Consider the following 12,626-nt stretch of genomic DNA (forward strand, 5'->3'; position numbering starts at 1 on the left):
TTGATTACGAGGAAACATTTGCACATGTTGTTAGAATAGAAGCAGTTAGAATGTTTTTGGTATATGTCGCTAACAAGAAATTCAAAGTATATCAAATGGATGTGAAATCAGCATTTCTCAATGGAGAACTTGAAGAAGCAATTTACATTAAGCAGCCTAAAGAATTTCCTTCGACAAAAGAATGAGATATGGTTTGTGAGTTGAAGAAAACACTGTATGGATTGAAACAAGCTTCTAGAGCCTGGTATGCGAGGTTGGATAAATATTTGGCAAAATTGGGATTTGCTAAAGGTATTGCATATAGTAACCTATATTAAAAAGAAGAAAATTGAGAATGGTCTACTAATTGTTGAAGTGTTTGTGGATGAAATAATCTTTGGAGGTGATCATGAAGCAAGTGAAGAATTTGTTGGTAAAACGAAGAAGGAATTTGAGATGAGCATGATTAGTGAGATGAAGTATTTCTTGGGTTTGCAGATTGTGCAGAATAGAGATGGTATTTCTTATCACAAACTAAGTACTTGAAAGACTTGTTGAAAAGATTTCGTTTGGAAAGTTGTAAATTTGTTGGTACACCTATGATAATTGATCATAAGTTATCTAGCAAAGATAAGACACCTACTATTGAGAAAAAGTACAGATCTATAATTGGAGGTTTGCAATATTTGACTCATATAAGATCGGATATAATGCACTTGGCATTGTTGTGAAATTTCAAGTTGATCCTAAAAAATCATGTTATGCAACAATAAAGAGGATTTTTAGATATTTAATGGATACACCTAATTTTAGGTTATGAAATCACAAATCAAATGACTTTACCTTATGTGCATATACTAATGCAGATTGGGCAGGTAGTCTGGATGACAGAAAGAGTACAAGTGGTGGTGCATTTTTCTTAGGAGAATGACTAGTTTCTTGGCTAAGCAAGAAACAAGATTGTATTTTAGAGAGCACAGTAGAAGCAGGGTATGTAGCAGTAATGAATAACTGCAATCAGATCATGTGGATGAAGCAAATGTTGAAGGACATTGGAGTTGAGTTTACAGAACCTGTTATCATACATTATAGTATGTCTAAGATTCCAGTGTTACATTCTAAGACAAAGCACATATCTATTAAGTATCATGTTTTGAGAGTGAAAGTTGAAGAGGAGGTCAGATTAGAGTATATCAATGCAAAGGAGTAGATAGCAAACATTTTTACAAAGCCCTTGCCAAAGGATACATTTGAGTACTTGAGAGCTATGCTTGGGGTTGTGACCCTACCTACTTTTGAGTAAATGATGCAGAGATCACATCAATCCAGTGGTACAGAGCACTCTTATTCATCTAGAATGGATGTTGGATGCTTCCTCTATGTGGGAGTATATGTGATCGAGTTGAGCCATGGACTCTTAGTAGCTGGTATTTAATGATGTCTTTGCACGCTTGAGCTTGTTGAAGATATTTTTGCAACAGAATTGACACAATGATGCCTTTGTCATTGATGTCAATGGGGGAGAAGATGTACATGAAAAACATCTCATGGTACATTGAAATGGGGGAGAAGATGTGTACATGAAAAAACATTTAATGGAGAAAGTATTGATGTCAATAAGGGAAAGTATATCTGTGGGGGAACAGCAGCACTAATGGAGAATTGTTCCTAAGATTTGGATTTGATTGATGAAGAGGATTCGAAAAGAAAGAGTACACCAGCAGAGTTATATGTTTGGTATTCATGAAACTTAAATGTTTTTCATCTATGTTGCCATCAATGCCAAAGGGGGAGATTGTTAGCATGAATGTTGATGATATTCCTATGGGGGAGTATCCTAGCATTGCAAGAGAATTTGGGAGATTGTTAGTATGATTATATGTTGCATTCATGGCAATGTGTCATTGATGTCAACATATTGGTTATTCTGTGTAGACTAATAGAACAATAGACAAAGATTGAGACCGTGAGGTTAGAGGATTGAAGATGAGGTCAAGCACAAATGAGGACATCTTCTACAAAGTGTCCTGATGACGCGGTTAAGTGTGCATGCAAAAAGTCAAAGACTGGTGACAATTATTCGAGATTTAATGAAGATAGAGTTCAAATAGAGCTTCTGAGAAGCGGCTTCTAGTAATTGGATTATATCTCCTAGCAGTGATAAAATTTCATGAAGCACAATTAGACAGAGGAAGAAGACATAATGATGATGGTGTGGTTGATCACATGAAGTTCGAGGTTGCACTTGTGAAGAGTTGCGAAGATTGTGAGCTAACAATGTTATGTAATTGTGAAGAGATGTATCGTAACGTGTATTGTATTATCTTAATGAAGCCTATTGTCATTGTAAATTGAGAAAGCATCAAGGCTGATTCAATAAAATATTTTGAGGACTTGGTATAAAGGAAAGTTGTTTCCCTTGTGGTCAAGTATGTAGTGTGGCAAATAATTGCAAATTGTAAGTGTGGATTGCGAATTATGAGTAAGCAATCTAACGGATTTTATGTGATCCAAGCATGCAAATCTGGTATTGAGATCAGAGAAGTGTTTGGTGCAGCAAAGACACAATGAAAGAGTGAAGTGATTACATCTGGCATAGAGTGCTAGTGGACAGTTGATCATTTGGCATTGTTCTAAAAGGAATAATACTAAGGCCAATTGGATAGTGGGTCCTTCTGCCTTCCACAACTCCTAATAGCTAGGTTGGCACAACTCCTCACAAGGATTCAAAGTCTCCTACCGAGGATTGATATATATTGAATGTATTCCATTGACTCCTAATAGGGTCTGTCTTCTTGCAAGGAATGTATATATTAGTACATCATTTGTGGGTACCATCTCCATCGGGGTTTTCCTGTAATGTCCCCTTTTTCTGGGACATTATAATTTTGTGTGTTGACTCGCTTCGCCTAGGTTTCAAGAGCAGAAAGGTTCTTTACAGGGTTCAGTTCGAGGTTAGGCCTAGGCATTTCCAGTTTCAAACCCATCGAAGCAATTTTGGTAGGTTGTTTGCATACTTACTATTTTTAGTAAGTAAACAGAGCACAGTATTTTCGGTACCTCAGTGTTGGTTTGGAAACGTCTTACCAAGAGCTTTCCAATGAGCTATTGCATGTGATTATCTGAGTTCATTTGGTCAGCTGTTTTAATGCCTGATGATTATATGGTTTCCTAACTAAGTGACTATTAAAGTCATTTAACTTGTCACTTTATTTTAAAAAGTTACTATGTTCACTTAAGTGACTGAAGGACAAAAAAGGTGCTTTATCCCACATTGCTTAAAAGAGCGTGCATCACATTGGGAAAAGTGATAAAGGTACAACAAACTCCACATGGGATGATATATGAAGATTATAATATTCAAACAAATATTAATCTAGAAGCTGGAAACAGTTGTTGGTTATTTCTTCTTCAAGAAGCATTCGAAGGTTGGACGCAAACCTAGCCTTCTTACAGGTTTCATCTACATTACCAATCTAACTGTCATTTATGTTTATAAGATTGGATTACTTGAATTGTTGCACGTTATTGTATTGCTGTTGTATAATACAGTAACACATTTGTAGTTATTTGTGTTAATTTCTGGTTCATATATGTACTTTCTGAATATTGGTGAAATAAAAAAAAGTTTTTATCAAGGGTTTTAGTAAATATCTAGAAAGGGATATTACAATGGTATCAGAGCACCGAGCCTGCCATCCTGTTGGGAATTTTGCGATTGTGAACAAATCGGAGGCAGCATAATATCCGGAAACAGATTATTGTTGTTATTGCAGATTGTTTATGTTGAAGTTATCAGTTTCTTCAGGCGGGGCCTCCTATGAATAAGCTTAACGAACAGCGTGGGAATGAGAAAATATATTGAAGAAAATTCATCTACATGGAAATGGTATTAGGAATGAGGGTGCTTGGAAACTGATGACAAGATTAATAGTCCATAAAGATATAGTTGGTACCATTGACATTGGAAACAACGGCATCAGTTCAAAGGGCACATTTTATATAGCAGAATATATAAAGAAATCGAACAGCTTAATATGGCTGAACCTATATATGAATGAGATTGGTGATGAGGGAACAGAAAAAATTGCGAAGGCTCTAAGGCGGAATAGAAAATTGGAAACTCTTGACTTGATATGCTCAATGACAACCAAATCATCAAGATGTTGGAGCTTAGCTACAATCCAATTGGTCCAGATGGAATTAAAAAAATTTGATGGGGGTTCCGCAGGTAGTAGAAACTGACGGTCCTGGATGACTGTATACTCTCCACGGGATTTTGAGCTGGCAGACTGCTATAAATCTAAACCAAGGGTCACGTATTCTACAGTGTCTGTCAAATCCTTGGAACGAGTATAAGCGGAGGTCATTGCTAGACAGATGCGTGTCTGACAGGAACAATTGCGGGTGGAGAGTATTCAGTGAGGGTTAACATGGTGATTTTGGGCCATAACCACAAGACCTGCAAACGGAGCAGTGGTCGTCATCAGAAGGAGAATCGCTTTGGACAGTAAATTCCGTCATAGTGTGAAAACGTTTTTACATGCAGGAAGGAGGATAATATCGCGGGCCGGTGACTAGTATTGTCCCTTACGGGCCGCAGGTTGCTACAGGTTCACGGGCAACAGTAATATACTGCATTCGTATAGGGGAAGACGGCATTAGACATAACATTTACATTGGACGTGTATGCACAGTTTGAGATTGACGGCTGGGAAAGAGCAGACCAGTCATTCCATGCAGGAGTAAATGCCAAGCAAAGTCATCATAGGTGGAAGACACTGGACGCGCAGGTCTGTTATCTATCCTCATCTTAAATCTCTGTTCTTTTCGTTCTTGGACTGTGATATTCTGACTAACAAGAAGACATCTCTGCATAAACAGTTATGGTAATACTGAAGCGAAATCTTGCTAGTGTGCGTAACAGTAGATTTAGACTTGTTATGGGAGACACTTAATGAATATTCTAAACGGGGTGTTCATTCTGGAAATACATTATTGCTAATAGTAAGAATTTGTATTCTATTAACTGCTTATGCAAATTCCATTGGAAGGGTCGATTTCTGGGAGTTACTGCAGTGATATTGGGTCACATTCCAAATTCATTTTCTGAGTATAATTAGTATGTTATGAACTACTTGGAAGAGTCTGTACTTAACGTGTCATACTGTTCTTTTTATATATATATAAACATTTGGCAAATACTGAACTCATTCACAGTGAAATTTAAACGTACTATAGTGTCTCAGAACTGTTTGACGAAAGTCCTCAGCCAGACAATCAGTATTTCACTCTATTTCAGACTGGGGTGGAGAGAGAAGTATATTTTTCCCGTGATTCCTGGGGATACTGATTATCGAATGTTTGTTGAAGACTATGGAGACATCCCAGGATTGGATATCATATTCCTGATTGGAGGCTAATTTTATCACACTTCATATGACAGGACTGAAAATGTTTTACCTGGAAGCATACAAGCTCCGGGAGAAAATTTATTCAGTGTACTGAAGGCATTCTTGTTGACTGCAATCAAGAGCTGTTACACTTGATGTATGTTCAAACAAGGAAACTGCAAATATTCTTGATCAATTCGAGCAAAAAGAATCCATTTCAGAAGATATTAGCACTTATTCTGATTTGCAAAATGTACTTGGTAAGTTCACAATTTTAGAATTTGAGAGCAGGATTTACCAGGCGCTTCACATCTTAAGACCGTCCCAGGAAAGAGAATACAAGATTGTGCAAGAAAAATTATTTGCTCAGAAAGACTTGGTTCTTGCTCTATTCCACAGCTAGTTGCTAGCAGAAAATACTCTCTACCCATAACCAACATAGGAGTTTGGTATCTTCATTGGTTGCATAGCAAATAATTCATTATTATGAAGGTTTCAGTTGAATATTGGGAAGTCAATCTTCCTACTACAGGAGTAAGAACATTTCAGTGAGCATCCTGAAGAAAATGATCAGCTTGGAAGTTTAAATTCTTAATATAGTGTTTTAACTCCTGAATTCAATTGTTTAATCAGCGTTCTCTTATATGTTGGGCCAGTGATTATGGCAATTTTTCCCTGAGATTGACATGCAAACCATTGGAATACTCAGATATTAGAAAACTCAAAACTACAAAGGCTGGATAGGACAGGGGTTACTACAGTGTTTGTTCCACAACTAGAGACAAGTAGCATTTAGCTATGAGGAAGATACAGGACCTAGATAAAACCAGCAAAGATATTCTGAAGCTACAACAACAGCTAGCCCGAGACTCCCAACTTGATATTAAAACTGAAGTAAGGAGACTGTACGATGATTATCACAAATTTCCTCCACAAATTCAAAAAGAATTACCTTTCATGGACTATGTTGACTTTCCGCTAGAGTTGCAAGACAAGCCGGATATGATAAGAAACAAATACTTTGAATTGGGTCGAGATCCCCTTGCAGAGGACAATTACAAGAATTTGCATGAGGAAGGTATTAATCAACTTGATAGTAGTACTGAAAAAGAAGAGCAATCTTTGCATGATAATACACAAAACAATAATAATGGCACCAGTATACTAGCAGGTAATTGGGAGACAGAAGTATCTCTTGGATTTGTTTACACTAGTCCTTTTGATGAGCACACTGATGGCCGAGGTAGTAAAGTTGACCAAACCGCCAACATTGGCAACTGCAGCATCTTATTTGGTGACATGGAAATTAACTTGGATGAATTTTATGATGATACCAGGCTGGAAATTATGTCAAAAATTGAGGAGAAGCAAATGGGCCGCAATGTTGGCAAGATAGATGATCTAGTACACACTGAGTTAGAAGATATATCTAAAATTGTTGCTCCCCTAAATGATGAAAAATCAGAAAATTCTATGGAGAACAGCCCACTTGTATTTGAAGGAAATGTTCAAAAACCATTATCACTCCTTGACTTAGTGGATATGCTTTTGGTCAAGAGGACAAAATTGTCCAAGTGTTGACAAGAATGGATGATTCTTCCAAATTGGTTGAGGATCTCATGCGGAAGGTTGTGATAGAAGAGAGACATGGTAGTGTATGTGGTGTCACAAGTCCTCTCTTACATACTATTTTTGAAACCTTGAGAATGATAAAATATGAGTATTTCCAACTATTAATGGACAGAGATCTAGCAATAAAATTTGAAAAGGACAAAGAGAGTGAGATAGATGAGTTATGCCTTCAATTGAGCTTAACACATTATTCCATCCACAATGCTGAAAATCAAACAAGTGGAGCAGCCACTGGTGAAAAAGATGACAGTGGTTCAAGGGCACAAGAAATCACGCAAATCATTGAAGGAATTCATAAAGTGGGTAGATGTGAAGGCAAGCAATGTGATTCAACCACGTATTTCCCGTTTGAGACTTTCTATGGTGAGAAAAATTTTATGGATCAGCAAGTTGATAAGTCTAAAAATTCTGATTTTTATGACAGCAGCTATACATTTTCACAGGAGGACATGGTTAGTGATACAACAAGTGAGGATAATTTAAAATTTTCAGCTAATGGTGAACCATCCTTATATAAAGACTTTGAAATAAGCGAGAGTATTTATGGTGGAGTAGGAAGTTCAGATTTATCCTTAGCATGCTCTGAGGGAATTTTCAGCTTACCCAGAGATTTATCACTCAGCTCTTTTGAGATGGCCACGGCCTACTTGTTGATTGGTGATTTTTCTTGTTGGTATATTTCCACTATCAGTAATTTGCATGTGTATGTTGGTAATATATTCACTAATTCTATTCAACCTTCCAGGGTCAACGAGTTATTTGCAGGTGAGTGGGGAGATCACCCATTACCCTACGTTCCACTTGAGGTGTCTACATTTTCATTTCAGCAAGGTATTGAAGACAGTGTTAGCACTCATGATGTTGGTGACTCACCCAACACTCTTTCATTTACCCAAGATCATGTTGCTTGGGTACTCAGGAATCCAAGTGTTATTAGATCTTACATCTGGTGGATTATGCTGTGTTGCTACACAATCACATGATTATGATCTATGTGTTTCAGCTTTCTAACATATCAGAGTTCGAAAGATAGGATTACTCCTTTTCCACCAGAGTGATATGGTGTTGGAGTCGGATTGGCCGAATCTATCATTGACATCGGAATAGATACTATAGGAGTGGTACAGTAATACAATGGTACAAGTATTTCAAGAACTGGTCAATGGTATTTCAGACAGTGCACGAGTTCTCACTTGGGATCTAGGTGAAGTATCCCTAGGTATTGCTTTTCATCGGAGAGCTAGGAGGAGAGTTTGGTTGTTATCATCTTGGGGTGGATATTGGTATATTGTTGAGCTCCCATCTTCACTTGACAGTCAAGATTCGCAGAGTCACTCATGAGTGAGGCCTTCGTGCTGACTGAGGGTTTTGGCACACAAGGCAACAACACATGGCTATTAGTGTCCCTTTTTGGTGAGACTTGGGATCCTGGCATTCAGTTATTTGGCACATTGATTCCTATTGTACTGTTTCGCGATTTGAGATTTGGGATGATGCATGCCAAGTTACATCGACCGAGGAGTAGAATCTCCTTCTCAAGGCGAGTATGGGATCTTGGCATTTGGTTTCTGCAGGTATGAGCGGATTGCTTGAGGGCAAGCAATCTTTGAGAAGGGAGGCTTTGTAATGTCCCCTTTATCTGGGACATTATAATTCTATGTGTTGGCTCGCTTCACGTAGGTTTTAGGGGCGAAAAGGTTCTTTACAAGGTTCAGTTCGAGGTTAAGCCTAGGCATTTCTAGTTTCAAACCCATCGGAGCAGTTTTGGCAAGTTGTCCAGATACTTACTATTTTTAGTAAGTAAACAGAGCACAGTATTTTCGATACCTCAGTGTTGGTTTGGAAGCGTCTCGCCGAGAGCTTTCCAATGAGCTATTGCATGTGATTATCTGAGTTTATTTGGTCAGCTATTTTAATGCCTGATGATTATATGGTTTCCTAACTAAGTGACTATTAAAGTCATTTAACTTGTCACTTTATTTTAAAAAGTTACTATGTTCACTTAAGTGACTAAAGGACAAAAAAGGTGCTTTATCCCACATTATTTAAAAGAGCATGCATCAAAGGTACAACAGACTCCACATAGGACGATATATGAAGATTATAATATTCAAACAAATATTAATCTGGGAGCTGGAAACAGTTGCTGGTTATTTCTTTTAGGACGCAAACCCTTGAAGAAGCATTCGAAGGTTGGATGCAAACCTAGCCTTCTTACAGGTTTCATCTACATTACCAATTTGACTATCATTTCTGTTTATAAGATTGGATTACTTGAATTGTTGCATGTTATTGTATTGTTGTTGTATAATACAGTAACGCATTTGTGGTTATTTGTGTTAATTTCTAGTTCATATATGTACTTTTTGAATATTGGTGAAATAAAACAAAGTTTTTATCGAGGGTTTTAGAAAATATCTGGAAAGGGATATTACATTTCCCTCTAATTGGTTTCCCTAGTTAACAAATTCGGTGTTATTGTGTATGGTTATCTTCTTGTGGTTATTGCACTTGTTGATTACATGTTTTAAGAGTTGTTTTAATTGAATAACTGATTCAACCACCCCCCCCCCCCCCGTTATCTTGGTAGACTTTACTTTCTAACATGAATATCATCCGATTCATTTAATAGATTGTACAGCGTCCATAAATATTGGATTCTAATCATCTAAAGAATTTCAACCCCATGCAACTGCTACCCTAATGTTCTCTCAATAAAAACTCGGAGCAGAAATTATTTAACAGCCGAAAATTAGTTGTCTGAAATTTACAACAATCACATAATAGCCAAAACTTTAAATTGCAAGACCAAAACACCAATACACAGAAATTATACCTTCAAAAACAGCCTCTCATTCTCACAAAAAAAAAACTTTCAAAGAAGCCTCCACAAATTGTTCACCACAGCTTTACTAATTTATCATTGTATATCATAGCACATATTCCTTCTACTTAGTGTGTATCTTTATACTATTTGCCAAAAATACAAATCTCCTTATCTCTTGCAAGAGATGGGTTAGAAGATAAGTTGAGGACATTAATGTGGGCAACGTCTATACAGCCACGAAAAATGCACTTCCTTGCGAAGGAGAGGACTTAGAATTTTTTTTGAAAAGTTAGAAAAAACAATGTAAAGGGAGTGCATTTTCGTGGCTGTATAGCCACGGGCATTAATTTGTATCTACACTTTAATGGATCTAATTAGCTAAATAACTCAAACCACTTCCAACACATTCACATTGAACTCGTCTGAATTTTAAATACCCAACATGAAAATACTTCTAATAATCAAACTCTTTTGTATTTGTGATTGTTAAAATTCTAGCATAGTGCTGCAAAATTTCAAATATATAAAGTAAACAGGAGTAATAATTTTATATAGTATTCCTATGAATGAATGAAATTTTTGGTATGCTCCATCTTTTTATTAATGTGTAGTTGTGTACCACACACAACAAAGACTGGATAAACTGTCTTAGATATATTTTAAGAGAACCTGATCTCATCATTTGGAGGCATGCTGACAACCCATGCTGCTTGGTTGACAGATGGGTAAGTGTTACAGTTGAGACATTAAAAACATATTCATCTCAAAGAACAGAAGGCCACACTCTGTAATAACATCGAGAAACAAATGCTAAGTCGATGACCTGGTTTCAAGTCCTTCTGTTTGCGATGTCCAAAATAAAGTTATGGTTTGTTCAGGTCATACACAAACAAAGACCCGTGCAGTCTTCAGTAAATCGTAATAGAATAAACACGTGTCAAAAGATATTTTTTGCTGAATGAAAACTATTTCCACAGATTTAGTTGACAGCAACCCAAAAATGATTGCAAAGAAGATCCCTATGTCCAAAAGTCGAGTAGGATATACTGTGGAGAGAAATGCGAGTAATTGTTATGATGATGGCCAGAGATCTTCAAACGTTTGATAGGCTTCCTGTGTTAAAGTAGCCATGCTAATGCACACCAGACCCAAACAAAGCTGGGTGCATATGACAAATAAATCTTAACAAAACATAGTTATCAATGTCAAAAACTAGATATCACTCACACATTTATTTCATAGAGACTGATATGTTTTAACTTACAAGACAGCATTTTCCTGCAGAACGGAAAAAGATAAGTCAAATCATCTAGAGCACATTCCCTGTGCTAATATGGTTCACAGTAGACTAATGTTATAGAACTCAATCCCACTTGGAAGATAATGATAAGGCATATATTAGGACGGAAATAAAGCCTACTACGGGATAATATATTCAGAGCTCAAATAAGAATTAAATGATATAACTCTCCTAGCTTCAGGAGTAAGAGAGGAGTTAGAAGACGATTGCAGATAAATGGGGATGTCAGAATGTGTTCTTGTCTGCACCAAGAGAGTAGAAACAAAGAATACTTATATTGAATGTTCAGAATACAAACAAAAATTCGTGTCAGGTAGTCGAGATTTTAAGAATGAATTCCATATCAAACTATAAAGTGACCAGAATTAAAAATTATTTGAAATCTTTTGATTTAAACCAGTCGAAGAAGAAACGGGCTGCATAAAGAAGCAACTTCATCCCCAGTTGCAGCCCCTTAAACTACATCTATACTAATTTTGTTACCGTTGGGCCTGTAGAAAGTTATACAATCAATGCATACAGAAATAATAAAAATTAGGAGCAAACCAAAAGCTTGAGCAGTCTTACCGGATAATCAACCAAGATGATGAAGTTGTCGAGAAAAATCGAAGGCAGATCGGGAGGTTCCTCTGTCGGTTCCGGAACTGAGAAGTACAAAGGGCTCTACAAAATTACAAAAAACAAATTAGGAACTTGAAGAGGACAAATTTTACACATTGGGCGAAGAAGAGTATTAGTTATACGTTTTCTCTAAAGTTTCGGATCCTCCTCCGGCGTTCCTTCTCCCGAGCCTTCTCAGCTTCAGGATTGTCGAGCAAGTGGAGCAGCGGGGGCCTGTTATCCGAACGGCTTTGCCTTAGGGCTTCTTCCGGACTTGAGGCAATTGCGTCACTTAATTTTTTAACAAAAGGGCTGTTAGGGTCGAATGTAGGGTCTGGTATGGAGGCTGAGAGTCGACCTCGCGACCTCCTCGCTCTCGGTGGACATAAGCTCCGTTCGGAGGTGAAGAATGCACTTGCTGCTGCAGGGCCCGTGCAGCACGCCATCGTTTCCTTCTCTGCTCTCTGCCAAAGCTGTAAATAATTACTGGTAACGAAGCTTAAGAGATATCCCCATGAATGCAGAAGATAATAGATTATAATAGAATATTTTTGACCTTTGGGATAAGCTGTTAATGTTGTATTTGAATTTTTTAATTTTTCAATTTTTTTGGGCAATTTTTTTTAAAAAGAAAATTGAGACAAGTGTCTTGTATATACATTATAATCTAGATTAAAATATTTTTTCATATTCTATTGTTGTAATATGTAATTGGCACATACCTTTTTTTTTCAAATTTGTATGTACACTTGCATATTTCACACTTAAGATGATGCTAATTAATTCTTAAGTATGTTGTACGAAATTTGACTAGATCATTTTTTCACGCTTGCATGGGGCTTGTCCTAAGTGTTGCATGGAACCTCACACTGTCTCTACTCTATCAATGCACTTC

General features: G+C 37.0%; 1 protein-coding gene across 2 annotated transcripts in view; it reads right to left on the minus strand.

Moving 5' to 3' along the window:
• LOC149534735 (ATP-dependent caseinolytic (Clp) protease/crotonase family protein) overlaps nt 1-12,241 on the minus strand; it is a 48,748-nt gene extending 36,507 nt beyond the window's left edge. For both annotated transcript variants that reach the window (XM_089805642.1, XM_089805641.1), the window contains exons 1-2: nt 11,875-12,241; nt 11,699-11,794 (exon numbers count right to left, since the gene is read on the minus strand). In XM_089805642.1, the coding sequence (XP_089661768.1) occupies nt 11,699-11,794; nt 11,875-12,177 (399 nt within the window). In that variant the 5' untranslated portion in view covers nt 12,178-12,241. The remainder of the gene's footprint in view (nt 1-11,698; nt 11,795-11,874) is intronic.
• Between the last annotated feature and the right edge of the window lie 385 nt (nt 12,242-12,626).

The sequence above is a fragment of the Cupressus sempervirens genome, chromosome 10 (genome assembly GCF_028749045.1).
Source record: "Cupressus sempervirens isolate cs-2001-9-10 chromosome 10, ASM2874904v1, whole genome shotgun sequence".
Lineage (NCBI taxonomy): Eukaryota > Viridiplantae > Streptophyta > Pinopsida > Cupressales > Cupressaceae > Cupressus > Cupressus sempervirens.